Source organism: Eriocheir sinensis, chromosome 8, assembly GCF_024679095.1.
Source record: "Eriocheir sinensis breed Jianghai 21 chromosome 8, ASM2467909v1, whole genome shotgun sequence".
Classification (NCBI taxonomy): Eukaryota; Metazoa; Arthropoda; class Malacostraca; order Decapoda; family Varunidae; genus Eriocheir; species Eriocheir sinensis.
The window spans coordinates 4,314,833-4,338,644 of record NC_066516.1 but is presented as its reverse complement, the minus strand read 5'-3'; the positions used below and the strand labels follow the sequence as shown (position 1 = coordinate 4,338,644).

The 23,812-nt window shown below is 39.9% G+C and overlaps 1 protein-coding gene and 1 non-coding gene across 7 annotated transcripts; both read left to right on the top strand.

Annotated features, from left to right (window-relative positions):
- LOC126995388 (U4/U6 small nuclear ribonucleoprotein Prp3-like) lies at positions 1 to 23,683 on the top strand. Of its 6 annotated transcripts, none has more exons than XM_050854897.1 (8): positions 1 to 134; positions 7,395 to 7,608; positions 7,964 to 8,170; positions 9,872 to 9,974; positions 14,333 to 14,634; positions 15,689 to 15,877; positions 19,055 to 19,218; positions 21,327 to 23,683. In XM_050854897.1, the coding sequence occupies exons 2-8, from the start codon at positions 7,411 to 7,413 to the stop codon at positions 21,589 to 21,591; spliced, it is 1,428 nt and encodes a 475-aa protein (XP_050710854.1). In that variant the 5' UTR covers positions 1 to 134; positions 7,395 to 7,410; the 3' UTR covers positions 21,592 to 23,683. The 6 variants fall into 6 exon arrangements, with proteins under 6 accessions (XP_050710854.1, XP_050710851.1, XP_050710855.1 ...); XM_050854894.1 differs by having other exon boundaries at positions 14,330 to 14,634; XM_050854895.1 differs by having other exon boundaries at positions 63 to 173; positions 14,330 to 14,634.
- On the top strand, positions 12,756 to 12,827 carry Trnaa-cgc (transfer RNA alanine (anticodon CGC)). Its single transcript has one exon. It is a non-coding gene; the product is annotated as a tRNA-Ala (tRNA).
- Positions 23,684 to 23,812: the final 129 nt, after the last annotated feature.

The window sequence follows — 23,812 nt, the reverse complement described above, 5'->3', positions numbered from 1 at the left end:
AAAATGTAGTTACTGGTTGTATATTCCTGAAATTGTGCAGGGAAAATATCTACACGTTTGCACGACCCGTATTTAGTGGCCAGTGTGCAGCTCGTGTGCGGTGGAGGAGGATGCATATAGGTCCGAAGTAGATGGTAATTTAGACCCCCAAGGCGTGACATTTCCATTGGTTTGTGAGTCCCTGGTGTGCTGTGAGCCATCGTGCCAGTGTGTGATATGTGTTAGCAGGGCTCGGGGCGGGAGGTGCAGCGTCTTGGGGAGCTTCCATAATACCTTCCTTCGCCTTTCCTGCTGTTTCTCTTTCTCTTCTCTTTCAAGTCTCTTATTTCCTGTTTCTCTTTCTCTTCTCTTTCTCTTATTCGTCCAGATCTTCCAAGTTTCTTATTTCCTGTTTCTCTTTCTCTTCCAAGTCTAGAAACTTAGGAAGCAATGTATTAGTGCGAGGAATAGGGCTAACAGGGGATTAGGCTTTATTAACAGGACGGTAACCAACAGGAGTGCAGAGGTCATCCTCAGACTCTATTTAGCGTTAGTTAGGCCACACTTAGATTATGCTGTCCAGTTTTGGTGCCCACACTACAGAATGGACATCAACTTGCTAGAATCAGTTCAGAGGAGGATGACCAAGATGATTCAGGAGCTGAGGAACCTCCCATATCAAGATAGGCTGAAACATCTAAACTTACATTTACTAGAAAGACGAAGAATGTGGGGAGATCTGATAGAAGTATTCAAATGGGTCAAGGGTTACAACAAAGGCAATATAAGTAAAGTACTGAGAATTAGTCAGCAGGATAGAACTCGCAGTAATGGATTTAAATTAGAAAAGTATAGATTTAGTAGAGATATAGGCAAGCATTGGTTTAGTAACAGGGTGGTGGGGGAATGGAATAGACTCAGAAATCACATAGTTAGTGCAGGGACAATAGCTTGTTTTAAGAGTAGACTGGATAGCTACATGGACGAGGACGACAGGTGGCAGTGAGGTGTAGGTGCAGTAAGGTGACAGGGTACTGGTGCGTGCATAGTACCGCCGGTATAACGAGGATCAAGCCTCGGTTAAGATTCGTTTTAGGTCCGTGCCAGTATCTCATTACCTACTTTATGAAACATCAGTATCTCTTCATACATCTTTTCTACAAACCTTCAACAGTCATGGAAATGCTTTGAAAATCCAATTCAAGGACTTTTTTTTTACTCTTGAAAATATGGGATAATGTTTACTGAGCATCGCCTCCTCTGCTGGTCATGGCGAGCTGCGGGTGTTGCGATAAATACCTCCTCGCTGAAATAAGTCACATATACATGAGGGGGGGGGTCCAGGGGGGTCGTAAAGTTCGGTTGGAGTAGTTTAAATACTCCTCGACCCTAAGCCCTCTGTGAGCTATTGCGGCTGCGGCGGCTGCAGCGTGCAGGCCAGCGCCGCAAGTGATCTATTTTCAAGTAGAAATGAGATACTGGCACGGACCTAATACGAATCTATACCCAAGCCTCTACCTGTAACCCCTGAAACTACACCTCAGCCATCGTGAGTAGTGGGGGGATTCTGGAGCTGCCCTGTGTAGGCCACCTGACCTCTTGCTGTTTCCCTATGTTCTTATGTTCTTCTTATGTTCTTAAGTCTCGGTAAAGATTCGTTTTAGGTTCGTGCCAGTATCTCATAATCTACTTTATGAAACATCACTATTTCTTCATATATCTTTTCAACAAACCTTCAACAGTCATGGAAATGTTTTGAAAATCCAATTCAAGGACTTTTTTTTTTTTACTCTTGAAAATAGGGGATAATGTTTACGAAAGCGCGTCGCCTCCTCTGGCGGCGGCCGCGGCGATGCTGCAGCCGCCGCAGCCGTAAAATAGCTCACAGAGGGCTTAGGGTCGGGGAGCATATTTAACCCGATAGCTGTGGGGGTCATGTTTCTTAGGTTAGGTTAGGTTAAAGGCCCCTCTAAGTAAAATAATGAGAAAGAATCATCACTCATGCAAACCATTTCATAATATATATCAGCGCATGTGTCACCAGTTTATGCATCGTCTATTTTGGGAGGTTTATATCATGGCAGAAATTTGGCCCATCGCTGATACACGTTAAAGCCGCAAATTTGGCCCGTCGCTGCTACCGGGTTAAACTACTCCAACTGAACTTTACGACCTACTAACGCCCCCCACACACACACACACACATGTATATGTGACTTATTTCAGCGAGGAGATATTTCTCGCAATACCGGCTGCAGCGTCGCCGCGACCGTCGCCAGAGGAGGCGACGCGCTTTTGTAAACATTATCCCCTATTTTCAAGAGTAAAAAAAAAGTCCTTCAATTGGATTTTCAAAGAGTTTCCATGACTGTTGAAGGTTTGTAGAAAAGATATATGAAGAGATACTGATGTTTCATAAGGTAGGTAATGAGATACTGGCACGGACCTAAAACAAATCTTTACCCAAGTCTCTTTATTTCCTGTTTCTCTTTCTCTTCTCTTCCAAGTCTGTTATTTCCTGTTTCTCTTTCTCTTCTCTTCCAAGTCTCTTATTTCCTGTTTCTCTTTCTCTTCCAAATCTCTTATTTCCTGTTTCTCTTTCTCTTCCAAGTCTCTTATTTCCTGTTTCTCTTTCTCTTCTCTTCCAAGTCTCTTATTTCCTGTTTCTCTTTCTCTTCCAAGTCTCTTATTTCCTGTTTCTCTTTCTCTTCCAAGTCTCTTATTTCCTGTTTCTCTTCTCTTCCAAGTCTCTTATTTCCTGTTTCTCTTTCTCTTCCAAGTCTCTTATTTCCTGTTTCTCTTTCTCTTCCAAGTCTCTTATTTCCTGTTTCTCTTTCTCTTCCAAGTCTCTTATTTCCTGTTTCTCTTTCTCTTCCAAGTCTCTTATTTCCTGTTTCTCTTTCTCTTCCAAGTCTCTTATTTCCTGTTTCTCTTTCTCTTCCAAGTCTCTTATTTCCTGTTTCTCTTCCAAGTCTCTAATTTCCTGTTTCTCTTTCTTCCAAGTCTCTTATTTCCTGTTTCTCTTTCTCTTCCAAGTCTCTAATTTCCTGTTTCTCTTCCAAGTCTCTAATTTCCTGTTTCTCTTTCTCTTCCAAGTCTCTTATTTCCTGTTTCTCTTTCTCTTCCAAGTCTCTAATTTCCTGTTTCTCTTTCTCTTCCAAGTCTGTTATTTCCTGTATTTCTTTCTCTTCCAAGTCTCTTATTTCCTGTTTCTCTTTCTCTTCCAAGTCTGTTATTTCCTGTTTCTCTTTCTCTTCCAAGTCTCTTATTTCCTGTTTCTCTTTCTCTTCCAAGTCTCTTATTTCCTGTTTCTCTTTCTCTTCCAAGTCTGTTATTTCCTGTATTTCTTTCTCTTCCAAGTCTCTTATTTCCTGTTTCTCTTTCTCTTCCAAGTCTGTTATTTCCTGTTTCTCTTTCTCTTCTCTTCCAAGTCTCTTATTTCCTGTTTCTCTTTCTCTTCCAAGTCTCTTATTTCCTGTTTCTCTTTCTCTTCCAAGTCTCTTATTTCCTGTTTCTCTTTCTCTTCCAAGTCTCTTATTTCCTGTTTCTCTTTCTCTTCCAAGTCTCTTATTTCCTGTTTCTCTTCCAAGTCTCTTATTTCCTGTTTCTCTTTCTCTTCCAAGTCTCTTATTTCCTGTTTCTCTTTCTCTTCCAAGTCTCTTATTTCCTGTTTCTCTTTCTCTTCCAAGTCTCTTATTTCCTGTTTCTCTTTATCTTCCAAGTCTCTTATTTACTGTTTCTCTTTCTCTTCCAGGTCTGTTATTTCCTGTTTCTTTCTCTTCCAAGTCTCTTATTTCCTGTTTCTCTTTCTCTTCCAAGTCTCTTATTTACTGTGTCTATTTCGATTCCAAGTCTCATATTTCCTGTTTCTCTTTCTTCCAAGTCTCTTATTTCCTGTTTCTCTTTCTCTTCCAAGTCTCTTATTTCCTGTTTCTCTTTCTCTTCCAAGTCTCTTATTTCCTGTTTCTCTTTCTCTTCCAAGTCTCTTATTTCCTGTTTCTCTTTCTCTTCCAAGTCTCTTATTTCCTGTTTCTCTTTCTCTTCCAAGTCTCTAATTTCCTGTTTCTCTTTCTCTTCCAAGTCTCTTATTTCCTGTTTCTCTTTCTCTTCCAAGTCTCTTATTTCCTGTTTCTCTTTCTCTTCCAAGTCTCTTATTTCCTGTTTCTCTTTCTCTTTTCTCTTCCAAGTCTCTTATTTCTCCATCTCTTCCTGTTCTGGCACTCCCTCTCAACACACTCAATCCTGCTACCTCCAACTCTCGCTCCAATACTCGCTCACCCTACTGATCCACTTCACAGGTGGTCTCCCCCTGATACCCCCTCCTGCAATCCTTCCCTCATACACACACTTCATAAATTCATTCTCCCCCATTCTCATGACGTGTCCAAACCATCTCAGTGCACCACGCTTCACCCACTTGACCACTCCACAATCAACTGCTCTTACTGGCACACCTATACCAAACCTGTTATACATGTTTTCATTACTTTCTCTATGATATCCCATCCTGAAACACCACATGCACCTCTTATATAACTCATTTCCACTGCACGATTATTGATTGCTGCGCTGCATTCCATGTCCACGTCTCTGTTAAATACAACAGAGTGGGTAGGATAATACTGTTCCTTATTCCCTTCTTCACCCCCTGCTCACACTTCTTCCTTTCATTACTCTCTCCGGTGCACCTAGTGCACAGTACAGTCAAACCTCAACATAAGTGGATTAAACATCATGGATTTAAATATCCGTAGGGTAGCACGTGGATACTGTCAAGTTAAAGATTTAGGTATCTACAGGTTTTCTTGAGCACTTGTGTTTCATCATGTGTAGTGCGGTGACTATGCCTGATGAACGAGCCTCCCATAACCCACTTAGCCAGTGGGGTACCTCTTTGGCCGACTCGGTAAGGAGTGGCTCTCCTGTCACGCTGGTCGCGGGTTCAATCCCAGGGAGCCAGGGAACACCCTCTCCTAGTTGTGATTAATTTCTCATGTGTTTCGATACACACAGAGGACGTGTGGGACTGATAGAGTAATAGAAAAAAGAGAATAGATAATCTCGTCATTAAACATGGACCGCCACCCCACACATCTTCGTACTTGCAGTACCCATGCTAGTGGTTGCTGTAAGCATATAAGTATCTAGCAGTAGCTATCTGCGAATCCTCTACATTCGTGGGTGTGTCTGTTACCTAACCCCCTCCAGGTGTTGAAGTTGGACTATAGTTTAAAGTACATATAGGTGATGAATGATTATATTGTATGATATTTTATGCTGCTCTCAGGTAATAGAAATGTTTTATTAGGTATAGCTTATGTGTAAAATTGCTCAGTGTTTTTTGTGGGTCTACATTGTGGCCTCATGTCTAGCGATAATAAGACATGGAAAAAATGTTGCCAGTCCTAAAACCGATAGTTTAAATAATAAAGAATAGAGAAAATGGAACTTCTCAGAAGTTGACCTTTTTTTTGCTGTATTTCACCATTTTAGCAACTAAACTTACATTTATATATAAACATTACTAATAATAGGGAAAGGCAAAGGTTGTCTTATTCAGTGAATTTACTATATGACAATATAAAATACAAAGTTTGGGTCTGTAGCTGCACATAGCCTTGGTACCCATCTCTGTCACATTGGTCTTTGAGCCCTGGAACACAGGGGCAATGTGACATCTGAATCAGTCTGAAAGGGATGATGAATAACTGAGTGGCCTTTGCGTTGATTGTTCAGGCCGGGATTTGAACCCAAGCCAGTGAATTCATAGCTAGGCATGCTAACCACTGCACTGCAGTGGTATTTATGAAACACACTTTGTTTTTTCCCAAACTAAATTTCCTTGCATCTTACATGTTCAAGGTCAGCATCAAGGGTGCCCAAAAGCTGTGGTTTGGTTCTTTGATATATCACAAAATCATTCACAGATTTAATTACCATGACCCCTTAGCAACCAAAATTCATTGCCATGTTGTTAGTAAGAGGCAATGTAAAATGGATTGACCTGAAAATGGAACTTTATTTCTCATTAGCGAGGTGTCTTGATAATCCCCTCTTGAAAGAGTTCAGGTCGTAGGCAGGAGGAAATACAGCTGAAGGAAGGCTGTTCCAGAGTTTACTCGTGAAAAGGATGAAAGAATGAAGGTGCTGGATAACTTTTGCATAAGGGATTTGGGTAGTATTGGGATGAGAGAAGTAGGAAGTTGTGTGCAGGGCTGTGTGAGGGGTGGAGGCATTCAGTTAGCAAGTTCAAATGAGTAGCCAGCATGAAAATATTGGTAGAAGGTAGTGAGGCAACAATGCATTGGAGGTTAATAGGTAGACTACTTGTCAGTAAGAGGAGGAGAGTTAATGAGATGAAAAGCCTTTGACACAGCTGTGTCCAAAAGGGCTGTGTAAGTGGAGCCCCCAAATGAGATGCATACTCTTCATGCCACACATGAGATGAATACTCCATACAAGGGCAGAGAAGGCCCTTTTATATGCTGAAAAATGCAATACTTTATCCATATTATTTACGACATTGGCATTTGTGTCTTTTAGAGAAAAAACTGTTCTCTGTTTGGCATTTGTGTCTTTTAGAGAAAAAACTGTTCTCTGTTTGGCATTTGTGTCTTTTAGAGAAAAAACTGTTCTCTGTTTATGCCGTCTTCTCTTTTTTTTCTTTTTTTTTGTTATTTTCATGCCTTTTCCATTTTTGTAGTTTCTTTGATCTTATTCATATTGAACATGCTGGTATCACTAAATTTCCTGCTGTTGATATCTGTCAATTCTGCCACTCTATCTTATCCCTTCTAATTCATGCTCTCATTTTTTTTGTTTCCTTACGAGATCTTTTGTTAGTTTGCTATTGCTGTTCTAAGGTGCCTTTCCTCCAACTTTCACTGCTTCCATTGGTACTTCCATTACAATCTTAGTTACTTTGTCATTTGCTTCTTCTGTCTCTTGCTCAGTTTTATCTGGTAGACTGAGGAATTGTTCTGAATTTTTAGACAGTTCCTCAGCCCCAGACTCCAACATTAAAATATCACCAAAAAGTATCTAATGTTGCACCTTGTTGGTTTATTCACTGGCCACAGGTCACAACTGAGATTTTGTATGGGACATATTCTTGGTTATGCAGAGACAATTTTTAATATTTTGACAGGTTTCCTTTTATCTTTTTGCCCTCATTCTCATAAGGGAAAATAACAGGAATTCACTTTAATAATGTAGGCACAGTGTCTCATGTTTTCCTTGTTTACAAAGTTCTCTTTTCAACCTATGTGTTTTTCAACGTTATCAATCCACTTTACCATTAATCTACCTCCCAACCCCTTCCTTTCATTTGCCTTTCTTACTCCCTCTTCAAAAAATGACAATTCTTCATCCTCATAACATCATCATTGTTTTAAAAGTTTCCCTCATTGTTTCAGGCATTAGATCACAAAGATGTCACTATCAAAGCGTGAGTATGAGGAATACAAGTTGGCAGTGGACAAGATGGTCTACAAATATGTGTCACGAGACCGTTCAAGCGTGGTATCAGCCATTACTCATGCTGTGGACTCAGGTTCAGACAAAAGAAAAGTGGAGGACAAGCTTATGGGATATGTTGACAAGAGTCTGGCATACAAGTTAGCTGAAAAGGTAAGACATTTTGTAATGTGAAAAAACAAGAATAACAAATGTTTTCCATGTGGTTGGCCAAAAAAAAAAAAAAATATAGATATATATATATATATATATATATATATATATATATATATATATATATATATATATATATATATATATATATATATTTTTTTTTTTTATGTCTACGCCTAAAGTGCCGGTAGGCTTGCTTGATGGGCCTGGATGGTAGTCGTCCCTAACCCGTATTGGCGCAGGCAGGTGTTTATAGTGGCGCCATAATTAACTTACTGTTTGTCTTGGTTGACTATTTTTTTCATAGTGTAGAGCAAGAAAAGAAATTCCTTGCTTTAATAAGTATTTCTTTCAGGCTTTTGCAATCTTGGAAGACCTGGGAGCCAAAGTTAAAACTTCTTCCCGAAAACGCATTCACAAAGATGAAAATGAGCGGGAAAAGGAGAGCAAGCGACCCAGAGTTAAGGAGGAAAAGGAACCTCCTGTGGAAAGTAAGCCACCTCCGCCTCCTTCGTCTGGGCCCAACAACACCGTCAGTCCAGGCCAAATACAGGCACAGCAGGTAAATCTATGCACATATTGCCACAGTTAACAAAATATTAATTTTAAAATATTGCTCTCATCTTAAGCACTTCTCTGTAAAGTATAGATAGTGTAAAATAAACTTCCTCCAGAATAACATATAGATAAAATAATTGGAGAACATTTTAGGTTGCTGATAAACATCAGTGTAACATTTTAACTGAATGGATGATGAAATCTAAGAATGTTGATAACATCTATGGTAAGGTGGTAAGACTAGAACATGCAGTCACAAATAGTGGCAACAAAAATGACAAATTTAAGATAACTGCATTAAAATGAGATTTCACAAGCTGGAGCTCCTTCATTGCAAGAAAGATGGATGACAAAATCATGGCATTCAAACTTTCAAAGGAACTGGAGTACATAGACGGAAAACTTACTGGTAACGGGTAGTGGAAGGACAAAGGGGTATTAGCATATATAAAACAAGATGCAGAAAGGATGTAAAGAAGTTTAACTTCCTCAATAGAATAATTGATTCTTGGAATAGTCTGGATATGAATATAATAAGAGCTAAGAACATCCTTGAATAAACTGTATTGAACATCATTTCTCCTCTTCACTTCTTAAGGTTCCTCGCGTGCATCTCTGTGGCAAGTGACGCTTTTCCCTTTGCTTGCCAATTTTTTACAGTTCTGATGTTCCTATTGCAGCACCATGTGTGTAAAGCACTTATTTTAAGACCAGAAGTTGAAATAACCACATTTTCAGAAATAATACCCATCTAATATCAAATTAGATTATACTAGAGATGCTAGAAAGGAAAATACAGCCATGAGCAAACTAGTCAGGAGACAAAGCATCTCATGCTCATGATGAGGAGGAAACAAAATTTGAAGAGGAAGTAGAGGAAGTGCCATGACTTTGAATATATGTTGAATGAGGGGCTCACCTGATTATACTAAGGTTAAAAACGCAGGCAGAAATAGAGGAAGTATTGGCATGGTAGTGTTAAATGACAACTTATTATGTTGTAGTCAGGAGATGCATACCTTAGTGTATAGTACCTGTGTAAACACGTTTGGTTTATTGAAATTACAGTGGGAACTGGAATATACCCAAGTATACAGAATTTCCGGTTCTCTGTCACCCCTGAATCCCTGCAGTTGCTGGATAGTAGAGGTTTTACTGTAGTTACATTTGTTTACACAAAGAGATAGAAGAATAATGAGATGCACTCCATTCATTTAGTCGTGTTATTGTCAGGCAGTGACAAGAGTAATGATTCCAGCACACCAGAGTCAAATGGGATAGTGTCATTGAGAAGGTGAAGGATGAGACTTCACTCTGCAGAGTCGCTGCTTCTTTTGAAAAGAGGTTATGAGGTGAAAGAAAAGACTCCGGTGCATGGAAGTTGCTGCTTCACTTTGGAACAGCTGCAGTGAGGAGGAAGGTGTATTGCCGTTAGCCTGACTGTCTGCGTTTTGTATAGTGAGCAAGGCTTCAGCAGACAATGATTTGGGTCTACCGTCATAAGTTGGCTTGAAGACTCAAGGCTTGTACAATGAGCAGTCACGTATGGGGTGTATGGGGGAGCAGGCTAATGATCAGTGATGACCAATTGCTGACAGGCTACTCACCAAGTGATGTGAGGTTATCCTCTTATACACAACTAGGTAAATAGAATTAGATAAATAAACATATTCATCCTGAAACAACAAATGACCTATTATTTCAGATTAAGGATATTATGGCTAAAGCTCAAGCTGTTATTGAAGAGAGAAAAAAAGCCATGGCTAGCCTCCACCCACCTGAACCCAAGCCAACCACAAATGGTGCAGGTAAGTTTGAATTCCTAATGCAGTCTGCTGGGTAGTTAGGGTGGAGAAATGTCCCAAGGGAAATGACCAATTACTTCTTATAAGCAGTAGTGGGCATGGTTCCGCTAATCTGCCAACCGCTAATTTGCAAAGCTAACTTTTCCGTTAGCTGATTAGTTTTTTCACTAAAATTGGAAACAGTTAGCGGACCAATTAGCTTCCATTAAATGTAGTTCCTCCTCTGCTAACTTTAAGTCCACTAAAAATTTCATACAGGTTTGTTCTTGCCCGTTGTGGGCAGACACAGCACCAGTTGAGCCACATGGCGCAATAATTCCAGGGCTTCACTTTTGGGTAAATTACACCTTAAAGTAGGGTATTTGAAAAGCTCTATGTCTATGCTACAACATATTGAAATTTCAGGTCACTAGGTCTGTTTTTAAGGGTTTTAGAGCAAAAATACTAAACCGAAGCTAAATCCATATGAAAATAAGTTAGCGGTTAGCATTAGCTTCCACTAATTTATTTAGCAATTTAGTGGATTAGCGTAAGTGAAGCTAACTTTTTAGTGGATTACGAGTTAGTGAAGCTAACTTTTTGGTTAGTGGTGCCCACCACTGCTTATAAGTAAATGATAATGACAGATTTTTGTTACATGCAGTACCATACTTGGCCAGTGTACCACCAGTGTGTCACCAGGCAGAGGGGATGAGAAGCAGGAGACTCATGAGAAATTTAGATTTAGTATATGTGTTAACGGCTGAATATTTGCTTGATTTTTGGATTGTAAGTGGGCTTTATCTCTAGAAAGATGGTTAAGTAAAAATACAGTACTCAGGCAGCCTTGACTCGACTCTATGATTGTTGGAGGGGTTAGCCTATCCAACAGCACCTTGTTGTTGCTTGGCATTTTCATGAGCCTGCTTTACTTTTTTGTGCCCATATTATGTCTGGACCATAGAGTTAAAGACGTAGAATGCTCATCTAGATTTGGGATACATGGCTTGGGTGTTGCCACCGCTCCCTGCTGTTGGCCATATTACTGGGCTGAAAGATCTAAAACCATCAATTTCACACAAATCACTCCTTCCTGATATCATGATGCTACTGTTAGATACTTAGCAAAACTGTGGTCAGCATTGTCTTTCTGAGGAAATTCTCCCTTGCATGAGTATAAATTTTTAACGGTGATATAAGCACAAATATATGAAAATGAGAGTTAAGTAAAATAGTACATAAACATTTTTTTCCACTTATTTGGATACAACTCCTCATTTCTCAGTTACTTTTAATCGCATAAAATTTTTAAGCATGGCTCTTAAATCTGCACATTATTCTGATTAAGTTGGTATAGGATATGTCCCAGTGTGAATATATCTGAGGGTTGAAATTGCCTGAGAACTTGGATGTGTTGTGAAAGTGGAGTTCAGAATACCAAAGGTGCTGCTGCAGATTTTGTTTAGGAAGACTCCTGCTGCTTCCACTGTGGATAGCAGGCTGGGAGCAGGTGAGCAGGGAGTGATTCCAGCTTCATGGCTACATAATAAAACTCAGTGTTCTGAACTTGTAATTTCAAATAATGTACAAAAAAGGTCAACAAAAGAGACGTCTTACCTTTGCTTGAACTGATCCTGGTCAGGACTTCTTTCTCCTAAAGTATTTGCTACACTTGATGAGTTGGCAGTAGAGATTCGTATGAAGTGCAATGTACGATATATTATTTACAAATACACTCGACCCTTGACTTCCCAGACTAATTGGGGGGAGTACCTATCTGGGAACCACAAAAATCCAGGGATTAGAAATTGCTACATTCTGGGGAAACGGCCCCTTCACAATTGTTTACATTACTCGATCTGGTAATCGCCAATATTCAGTATCTGCCCAGAAGTTTTACCACACTTTGTCCAGCACATTTAAGCAACATATCTAAGAGATTAACTCAAACAAGTTATCAGAAGACTTGCATTACATGTCAACAAAAGACACACTGTTGGCAGCTGTCATGATTTTGTCCAGAAAATACAAAATCTGGGAAAACAAGGGTTGTGTGTATGTATCTTACACTGGACCCTCAATTTCCCAGACTTTGATTTCTCTAATGGATTTTCTGGACAAAATCCGGGGCCTGGCAATTGTCAGATGAACCCAGTTAATTCCTGGAACTGAAATAGAATTCAGGTAAAATATCTGGGGTTTGGCTAAGTTTGGCATTTGCTGCCTTGCCAAATCCAGGTATCAAAACAAAAGTCTGGCCGTACAACAGATTTCTTCCCTTGGTCAACATATGCAACACTAGCTACTTGCTACGTGGCCACATGTTGTTTGTTGTGGTGGCAGTGATCGTCATGTCACCTCCATAATGGGTTTACTAATTTATTAAGCATTGTATTCTCATTCAGAGTTGTTGAATTCCTTTAATTTTATTTGCTATTTGTGTATTAGTAGTTTAGTACTTTACTTTGAGTTCATCTGTGTCTTCAACAAAATATCTGCAATGAGTTCAGAAGCTGCTTCTTATGACATTCATTCTTGTCAGCATTTACCATTAATTATTTTGCATGGTATAATAATTGTTCACCATTTTCATTTTCTACTTTCTGGTTGGGAAAATATTATGCTATGAATTACTGTATTTACTTGCAAATGTAAGGTCACAGCACGGCTGCTTAACAGCATAAGACAACAACAAAAAAGATAAGTCAGGCGTGCATGCAGCTGCCTCGTAGGTATTTTGGACATTGATTTGGTGACGGAATCTGATGTATTTCTGGACTTCTGTTTCATTTATTTTTTTAGGGGGCTTCTTGGTGCAGTGGTTAGCACACTCGGCTCGCAACCGAGAGAGCCCGGGTTCGATTCCCGGGTGGAGTGGAAAAATTTGGGCAGCTTTTCCGATACCCTACACCCCTCTCCACCCAGCAGTGAATGGGTACCAGGTATTAATCAGGGGTTGTGTCCCGTCTCCTGGGATCTGCTCCCTTCAATTCCTTCCCCTCTGTCTCTCTCCGGCATATGACCATAGATGTTGCACTGACTAAACGAAACTTTCCAACTTTTCATTTATTTTTAGTAAGGTATGTAATGAATTTCTGAAATACTGGTTAAACATGTGATTTGGATAACTTTGACAATGTTGTCATTCAAAATTAAGTCAGAAGAAAATGTGTACATTTTATGGCTGATGAAAACTAGGTGGATTGAGTAAAAGAGGTAAACTTTAATTTCTTGCTATTACCCAAGGTATACTGTACTTGAAATGTTGTACATGTTTTTTCCATATGCACGGTCTATCCTTGATCCTAACTCGTGCATATGGAGGGATTATTGTATGTTTTTGTGGTAAGAGTGGATGGCGATGATACTACTTAAAAAAAATAGCGTTGAAAGCAAACTTGAGAAATAATTTGGACATAGCTGAATATGAAAAAAAGAAGAGGGATTTTGAATGTTCTGTATAAGTGACTATAGGCTACTTCTGTTTTTTGACCTGACAGGCATTGTGCTTATCACACCGTTGATGCTGTGTTAAATGCTATGCTGCCCGTGATTGTGGCACTTGTGATCAAAACATTCACTTTTTTTTATTTGAATGGTGTGTGAATAATGGGTGTAGCCGTTGCTTTGTGGACAGCCATTTTCTTATGATAGTGTTGGTGATGATAATGACAGTGTTTGACAGGGATTTGTGGCAGCATGTATTTGTTGGGTGTTTGGAAATTTAGGATCAGTATTTTGTGTAAGAGATGTATTTGTTGACTGGAAATGAAAATTTAAGTTATAATACATTACAGGACTTTATGCTGTGTAAATGTTGGATCTATAATACCATATGACATAGTATTATCATAGAGCTTTAAGTTTAAGGGAGAAGCAGGAAGAAAGAAAAATTCAAGAATCACATAGGAATTTGCTCTATAACAGAGAAGGTGGAAGAGGTAAAAGGATTTGATATGTGCTACACATTTATTGTGTTTGATTAGTCAAGAGGGCATATGAGAGTGAACAAGTAATAGGCTGCATAAAATGTCAAGATAAAGGAGTGTAAGTGATGTATACTGTATCAAACAAGATTAAAAGAACTTGGAACAGGGCCGTTTCTTGCTATATGCGAACTATGTGGTTGCATAGGCCCTGAAGCCACCAGGGCCCCCCAAGCTGCCATTATTTTTTTATCTTACTTATTATCCATCCATCTTAGTTTCTTAGGGGCCCCCAGAAGGCTAGAAATGGCCCTGACTTGGAAACAGGGATGTGTGTATTAAAGTATTTTTTCTAGGCACTAGGGAACCTTTTTCGGTTATGACCACCCATTTAGACTAGAGAAGGAAACTTCTGATTAAATATAGGTGATTATATATGCACTTTCTTTTTAGCAGTTCCTTTGATGCCTGGACCCCCACCCTCCTTATTAGGGGCAATGGGTGGTGGTGGGGATGTGAATTCTCGTATTGCTGAACTACAAGCCCGCATTCAGGCTCAGCTGGTGAGCAACCCAACACTCAGCCTTCCTGGACTGCCAGTGGGGGTTCCTGTTGGCACACCACCTTCTCCAGCTGCTGCTGCTAAACCAGTTGGAGAGCAAAGCAAGCCAACACCTCTCATTCTTGATGCTGAGGGTAGGACAGTGGACCAGAGTGGAAAAGAGGTTCATCTGACCCAGCGAATTCCAACACTAAAGGTGAGAAAGAGGAACACTAATTTTGTATACTGAATCCCTTTTCCTGCCTTTGGTTCCAGGATAGTGTTGAAAACTGAGTTGTGAAAATGATATGCCTGCAACATTTGTATCACATCCATGTTAAATGATGTTGACAGCAGAGTCAAAAATATTATGATTTAAAAAAAAAAAAATAAAATAAACTTTTAATCAGATTTTTTTTTAATCAAATAATTTTCTTTTTTTTACTTGATCACAGTGGTACCCCTAAAAGCAAACAAGATAAAGAAAAATTCTAAATACATTAGCTTCATAGGCATATATATTTATGAATACTACGAAGAATGGATTATCTAGGAAAGGTAACTTTAGTAAAATCTTTTTCTTAAATCATAAAATTGGAAACTATAAACACATACTACTAATCCTGTTGAAAAAAAAAGTGAAACCATGCTTTACATAATTGAAATGCTCATGAACAATCACCAGCTTTGATGCCTTTTTGTCCAAGTGTTTCCTGATCTTTGAGTGCACAAAACCACATGCTGAAAAAAATCTCAGTCCCTGCTGATGATGCAACATTGGTGATGTACTACATTCTTATGAAGGAAATTACCTTCATACATTATGTAGTTATATATTCAGTTCAATGTAATAAAAAATTTGTGAGGTTATTAGTAAAAATATCATCCTACTTTAAATCATGATTTTTTATTCTGATTGAAATCAATTTAAATAAGATGATTTAAGTAATTTGATTAAAATCATAACAGCTGTGGTTAACAACATGGAAGCACTATAATGTTGGTTTACTGTGGTTTGTTATTAATTCAAGACAGATTGATCCTGATCAGTGTCAAATTTGAATTTAAGATAATCTACAGTCATGTATATCTAGGATGGCTGTATTGAACAATAATTTTTATCTGCTACCCTATATTTATTCAGATTATAAAAAAAATATATAAGTATAAGCTTTCAAAATTATGTACATAGCAGTCTTGAATTTTATTGGGAAACTGATGATCAGAACTAACATTATGATAATGATTTTAATAGTAATGATTTCCACCAGGCCAACATCCGAGCCAAAAAACGTGAGGAGTTCAAACAGCAGCTACAGGAGAAGCCCCTGGAGGATACTGCCGAAAGTAATTTCTTTGATGGTCGTATCAGTGGGCGGCCATCACTGCGAGTGAAGAGGATGTTCAAGTTCCATGACCAGGGAAAATTCATCCAGCTGGCACAGAGGGAAAGAGCCAAGGTAATCCAAATGGATGTTGAAATTTTGTCTATGTCTACTGCTCTGATGCCCTGCTCCATTGAGGAACTCTTCTTTAGAGGTGGCCAAGCCAAAAGAATCAATCATCATGTTTTCCATGTTTATTCATACCCATTTTGCAGCATTCACACTCCTGTCCCACCTCTTGCCCATGACCTCCTCAGTCCTAATGATCGACTTTACTTATTATTATCATCTTTTTAACGTCAGGTTTTCCCATAATTGCTTATGAGGTAAGACAGTTAGTGATAAGCTTCCAGGTAATTCTGTCCATTGCTTCAGCCTCTCCAATGCCCTGTGCTACCAAATTCTCTTCAGCACACTGCCTCCATGTCTTCTTTGGACTGCCTGGTGGGTGGTGACCTGTCACTTTCACCCTGACAGTTCTCCCCAATCCCTCACCATCCCCCTTCCTCTCCACATGTTTGAACCACCTCAATCTCTGTTTTCTCAGCACTGTACTCATCTTCAGTCCATATCTTGCCACCTTCTCACTGGACACCCCATCTCTCCATGTAATCCCAGCCATATGCTTCAATTTTATCTGATCACAGCCAACCAACACATCCTCCAACTTCTTCATCAGAGTCCATGTCTCGGAGCCATATAGCAATACTAATTAATGCATTCTTCAAATACTTTTCCTTTGTATTTTAGTGGAATACTGCTATTTATCAGCAGTCCTGCTATCCCTCCCCACTTCCTCCATGTTGTTGCTACCTGCATTCTTACTGCTCCCTCCACCTCACCCTTGCTATCTAATATATTGCCAAGATGGCAAAACTGTTTCACTTCTATTACACTGACATCCACTTCTATAGTTTCTGCCTCTTCCTCTTCTGTCAGTTCCCCTCCATTAATTCTTCTTACACATGCTGGGCAGCAGAAATCTACCAGTCTATTTAAATCTCAGTCCTTAACATCTTTTATAGCACCACTTGTTACATTCCCTGCAAAGAATAGAATTTACATGCACTCTCCCACCACACACTCCACAGGGAAACCTTTCCACTTGCCTATTTCTCTTTATTTTCTTGCCTTTTACCATCGTGTTTGTTTTGGCCATATTCACCCTCAAACATCTTCTTTCCAGAGCTTGCTTCCAATCAGTAAATTTTCTCAACTTCACCCTTTGCCTCAGCTGTTGAGATTTAAATCATTTGCATACAGCAGCTCCTATGGATCCCTTGTTCTGCACTCCTTTGTGGCTTCCTCCATTACTACAATAAATAAAAGAGGACTAAGGGCAGAGCCCTGATGCACCCCCACACCTATCTCAACAGTAGCTGAGGCTCCAGCTACTCTCATCCTTGTTCTTGAGCCTTCATACAGTGCCATTGCTCTCCTTACAAGTCTCTCTGGTACTTTCTGTCTTTGTAATGCCCATCAAATTTCTCTTCATGAAATCCTGTCAGATGCCTTTTCCATATCCACAAACACATATCTCTCCTGTGTAAGTCTCAAGTAGTTGACTTTCCAGCTTTGAAGTCAAATTGGCAGTCATCAATCTTGATGCTTCTCTTCAGCCATTCACATCTTCTCCCAAATCTTCATCCTGTGTTTTAAGAGCCTCAAACCTGTGTGCCCACCACACAACAGTGCATCTCCTTTACCTTTAAACAGTAGCAAGTTAAAGCTGTCCCTCCATTCTTCTGGACTTTTGGTCTCCCTCATAATCTTTTAAAAAAACTCCACTTAGGTTCCTGATACTTGTCAGTCCTGCTAGCTTCAATATATCTACACCTTTCCCTCATATATAGCACCTAATTGGGGCGGTGGATTCAAACCCGCCTCGTCCAAAACGTGGTGAATGCGGGACCCGCACGCTAACTACTCAGCCACCACCTCCCCAGACCTCCTAGACCTCCTCAACTTAAATGTATCTTCCCCAATCCTCCCCTTTTTCTCTCACTTTTAGAGGCAATAGTAACATCCAAACAGCCACACATTCGAATAATAAAACAACATAGTACTGTACATTAGAATTCAAATGTAATTTCTTACCTTGCTGGTGACCTTGAGAAGGGTAGGGGCCAGAACATGGGTATGGTACAGTACAATATGAAATTGCAGTATGGTACGTCATGTACGTTAAAAGTACAATTGGATATTACAGGTCTCTTTTTCATAGTACAGTATGGTACACACAGTTAAGAATGATTTTTCCATATCTTTTTTGTACCTTTTCATACCAAGCCACAGCTGCTGAGTCTGGATATGGACCTGTCTCAGCTCCCTCACCAAACCTGAGGGGAGGCCAGTAGGGTAGCAACAGTAATTAGCCCACCCTGTCTTGACCTGAACCATGACCTCAGAGGTTTGGTCACTGGTAAGTGTGGTTAGGAAGGTGTGGCCCTGTCTTAGCCCCTCTCATGGGACACCGTGAGGTACGATATCAAATACAAAATTTCGATTTGATATTTTATTTTACTAGTACAATAAAAAGGCAATACATAGGTATAGTATGAAGTTATGGTACTGATTTCTTACCTTTGGTACAAATTGCGATAAAGTAATCGTACCATGTTGTACTACATGCTCTGGTAGAAGGGTTTGGGGCTCTGAGGCTTGGGTGAATGTTATTCCTGTCCACCCTGTTGAGCCAAGAACTCAGCAAGGCTATCAGCTTTTTCATTGCTGAACCTGTCAAAGTCAACCTTTAGGAAGGGTCCTGGTTCAGGCTCCAAAGTAGCAGGGATGTCAGGAACAGTGTTAGGGTCCCTGACACCGAGTACTTAATCTTATGTGCCCCAAACCGAGCACAGCCTGGGCCTGCCCGTGAGTGACTTTGGCTGTCACAGCCACTCGGGCATATTCAGGCTGGGGTTCTTAGATATTTTACGTAGATGATTATTATTGAGTTGACAGCCATATTTTTTAAATGTTTACTATATAGTGACTAATTTTTTGGGGGGGAAAACTGTTCCTAACAGCTCACTTACTCTATTGTTTCATAAAGTTAAGAGAAAAGAGAAATTAATGAAGTAATTGCTTTAAAAGTTCTGAACTTTTTTTGCTGAAGACATCAAAATTTTGGGAAAGGATAAAAACAGAAGGAAGTCATAGAGTTTAGCATAAAACAGTTGAAAAGTTTCTTTTCTCCGTAGAATTATAAATTTTTGTATGTTTGTATGTATGATGATAAACTCCTCATTTCAGTCTCGTCTTGAGAAGCTTCAGTTTGAAATATCACAAGTGGCCAAAAAAACCGGTATCTCCTCAGCGGCAAAACTTGCCCAGCTGGAACAGCGAGAGTTGAAGAGTGGCCCGGATGGCTCTCCAGACATTGAGTGGTGGGATGCTGTAATACTGCAGGGCAACAGGTGAACATCATTCATGGGATTCTGTAACATTGGAGGGCAGCTGAGTACAGTTCACAAGATTCTGTAATACTGGATGAGAATAGCAATTGAAAACAGTTAATAGGGTGCAGTAATACTGAATGGGATCAGCAGCTAAGCACAGTTACCTGAGTGATGGAATGAAAAATTGGAGCATCGTGCAGGTTATCATGTAGGATTCTGATAAGTGGTATATTTGTTTGAAGAGTTTATAGGCTTCTCATTGCTTCATTGGAAATACGAGTTGCACAAAACTACCACTAAGGTTTACCAACTATCTTTTCCTTGCATCTTTACTATTATCCATATTATTCTGGGCTTGGATTCACAAAGTGTAAGCATTAATATTAATGGAGTTAGTATTAAATCAGCAATCATGAAACAGAATCATGATGTCATGAGCGGCACTAATAGCAGTATATTGTCAATAACAAGACATCGTTCTAACATTGGCATTCACAAAACTGAGAAATGACGTCACTTATTGCTAAATTTGTTGTCCAATAACAACTATTTATGAGGAGTTGTCAATGTTCACAGCAATATTATATTTACATGAAAATGCTTATAAATTATCTTTCATCTTGAAATATAACTTTGTAAGTAAGAAAAGTCAATTCCTTTATAAGATTTGAGATTTACTCTGAGAGGTATGAGAAATGAGAACGGTATGATACATTTTCCCACAACTGTTTGTTTTGGTTATTTTCTCTCTGTTCTCCTCTTTCCTTCTTCATTATTCATCTTCCTTCCTCCTCATCCATTCATCTATCCATCCATCTCTAGATTTTGTGCCTTCGTGGAGGGATCATGGGCCTTTGTCAGGTAATGGCCCATGAAGAGGGAGCTGACAGACTGGCTTTGTCAGCTGTCACTGGTCAAATCAGTCTGTCAATGAGGACTGGCATGTCTACCCTTCTCATCCTCTCTAATTATTCTTATCTTCCCTTCCTTAATATCTTAAGCATTCAGATATAGCAAGACAATCTTCTCTTTCCTTTGTTCTTCCCTTCTGTCTTGTGTTCCTATCTGTATCTGCCCCTTATTTTTCTTTCCTTTCTCCTCCTTATCATCTTTTCTCCCTTATATGCATATTCGTAGATAACAAGACATTGAAGGAATAGCAAAGTTACCTTAATGTAAATGTAATGCAAACAATGAATCAGAGAAACTGCATTAACACAGTGAAAAAATCCTGTAATGAACACCACTTAGTGCCGGGGATCGAACCCGGGTCTGAGTAGAAGTCAGAGCAGCATACTAACTATGCCACCAGTGAGCTAAAAGGTCACAACGCCAGCAACAACTTCTGCAGCCTATACCCGACGCCCCAGCCCTGCACATGAATGTGATCCCGGTCACGCTTGTGGCTGCCAGAAACACTTTTAATCAACCCCTTTGGCATGTAGGGTGTATTTACACATTAGGGAAACTGCATTAACACAGGGAAAAAATCCTGTAATGAATGCCAATGAGTGCCGCACAGTGATTTGGTAGGGTGTTTGGCTAATGCCGCAAACTTGGCAAAACTTTGGAGCTCAATTTTGAGTGGCTAAAATGTAAAACAAAAGCAAGGCTGTGGGTGAGGTGATCTCTTAAAGACAGAGGCAGTTCATGGGGGAGGGTAAGGGGTGTGGGGGCACTACTCTATCCACCGTGTAAATTTCGACCTATAACCAATTCAACTTACGACCGGCTTGTTGGTCCCGAACTCCTGTAGCCAGCTCTCGCAGTGCAAATAGTAACATTAAAGCCTCTCAAAACAGTGATTGACTCATGCAAGGAAATGTATGTTCCTGATTGCAATTTTTGAAGTATTACAATGTTTAGCGAAAAGCGTTGCTGATAATCAATATAATCTTGTATAGTTTATCAATGTCTACTAGAGGATTCCTTTTATTTGGTTGCATAAATGTATAAGTCAAATGTATGTATAGCTTGTGTTGTTTACTTTTGCAGTTACATAAAGGATTTCATAAGAGGTCAGTCCCAGAAATCATTCAGTTTTAGTGGAGAGTAAATTTTGTTTGCTAGGGAATTTCCTTTCAGGTCATAAGAACTGTTTATTGAACTCTCATACTTGTACACAGGTATCCAGAAGAAGGGGAGCCGGTGAGGGTAAAGGATGACTTCATAACTAGACTCATAGAACACCCACTTGAAGTTAAGTGCCCTTCAGACCCAACCAAGCCTGTTAGCCTTCAGGTCTTCCTCACCAAGAGAGAGCGGAAGAAGCTGCGCCGTATGAACAGGCGAGAAACTTGGAAGGAGAAGCAAGAGAAGATTCGCTTAGGCTTAGAGCCACCCCCAGAGCCCAAGGTGTGTGTGTGTGTGTGTGTGTATGTATTTACCTAGTTGTATTTACTTAGTTGTGAAATACAGGAAAAGAACCGTACTAGGGGCTCGTGCTGTCCTGTCTCCTTAACGCTTATTATCCAGTTTGGCTTTAAATTCATGAATCGTTTTTGCACACACAGTCTCCTCGTCAAGTCCATCCCATGTTGTTATGCTTCTGCATGGAAAACTGTATTTCTTGATGTTTCTCCTACAGTCGCGCTTCTTCAATTTTTTACTATTCCCTCTTGTCACACTCCTGTCACGTACCACTAAGTCTTCCCTGTCCAATTTCCCCAATCCCTCTTGTATCCTGCATAATGCTATTAGGTCCCCTCTCTCTTCTTTCCAGTGTTGTTAGTCCCAATTTCTCCAGTCTTTCTTCATTAGTATGTTCTCTCAGAGTTTCCGGTGGTCTGGTCGCTGCTCTGTGTATTCTTTCCAACTTTCTAATTTCTTTCTTCAATCTAGGTGACCACACTAATGCTGCATATTCCAGTCTTGGACGTATCATCGATGTTATTAGTTTCTTCACCATTGCTTCATCTAGATATGTAAATGCTGCTTTTATGTTTCTAAGAAGATTGTATGTCTCCCCAGTTATTCTATTTATATGCTTTCCAAAGGATAACTTGTCTGGTATTGTCAATCCCAGATCTTTTTCCTCTGTTTTTTCATGATTCTTTCATTACTCAGAGAGCAGTTCCCCGATATTCATCTACTGCTCTTACCAAACTCCATCACACTACACTTCTTTGTATTGAATGTCATTTCCCATCTGCGTGACCATTCGTTTATTCTGTTGAGATCCTGGCTTAGGGCTATGCATTGCACATTGTCCCGCCCAAGTTTATTTTTATTTTTATAAAAGTAAATGATGACGTATATTTTGAATTTGAAAAGTGCTTGAGATATGAAAGTTTGTTTCTGCACCCCATGTATGTTGGTAAATGTGATAAATGAGATAACCTGCACCCCTTGTATGACAAGCAATTGACACTAGACATGGTACTGTGCTGAAATTCATCCATCCTGTGTATATAAACAAAGTCCGCGCATGCGCAGATCAGGATTGGACGGTCTAAATCTAAAACAAGGGTACGAGACTCGATGCCATACCTGGAGTCCTACAATTTTCAAAAACTGGAGAAAAAAAGGTTTTGAACTGTGGTTCCACAGCATGGGGTGTTCTCTCATCCTGTCAGTTAAATATGAAACAGCAGTGCTAGTCCACTTTATGAGTCTCTTGGTGGGCCATCTTCCACTACTCCTCACTCCTCAGCCACTGCCAAGCCGTCGTCTGTTTGTTTATATACAGCCGTGCTGATGTTTGTACCCACCACTGTTTTCCATCCGTACAGACAACCGACAACTTGCTCCCGGTTGGGCGTACGGGCAACTGCAGTTGCCAGTAACCCCAACGGTTAGTTCTGTGACTTGCAGAGTTGTCTGCCAGCATATCTGACCCACGTGGATTTGAAATAAGATCATTAGTCCTCACTGAGCAGCCCTGGAGCTCTTAGATAACAAAACACAGGGAAACACAGTGATGCTTCAGGAGGAAAGGACAGGGTAGAGAGTGAAGATTATTCTGAGTACAAGGATAACAGTGATGAAAACATTGTGAGCAGTGACGGCAGTAGTGAGAGTGACTTAGAGAGTGATGTTATTTCACCGTCTGTACTGCACTCTAGGCCAACAAGTGCTTCCATGACAACAGTGCAGGGTAAGAAGGCTATAGGCATGAGGCATGTGTTCCCCCGACTGAAACACCCAGCTCTGAGGAGGATTGAAAGTAAGTGAGTAAAGTAGCTGTCTAAATTATTTCAGTGTAAAGAACAATTCATATTATTGACATTCGGTTATGAGAGCAAGCAGTGTTCCATGCAGGCAGCTCACTCACGCCTTGGCTACATTTCACACGCTCTATCGTAACTATTACACAACGTACCGCAATTTGGATTTCACCGCTGTGTTCAGTAAGTTAAGACGCTTCATACAGTGTGAATAAATAACAAAAAAATATCAGCTGTTTTTACCCATATCCAGAGACCATTTGGTGAAAACAATACCCGTCATTTAAGGGTTAATTTTAATAGAAATTTTGACTTAAGACCAATTGATTTATGACCTGCCTGTTGGAACCAAATCCTTGCATAACTCATGGGTTACTTGTATCCACCTTTCCTTAAGTACTCTGGCAGAAATAGTTTTGCTGGAATCAAACTTTCATATTCCCAGT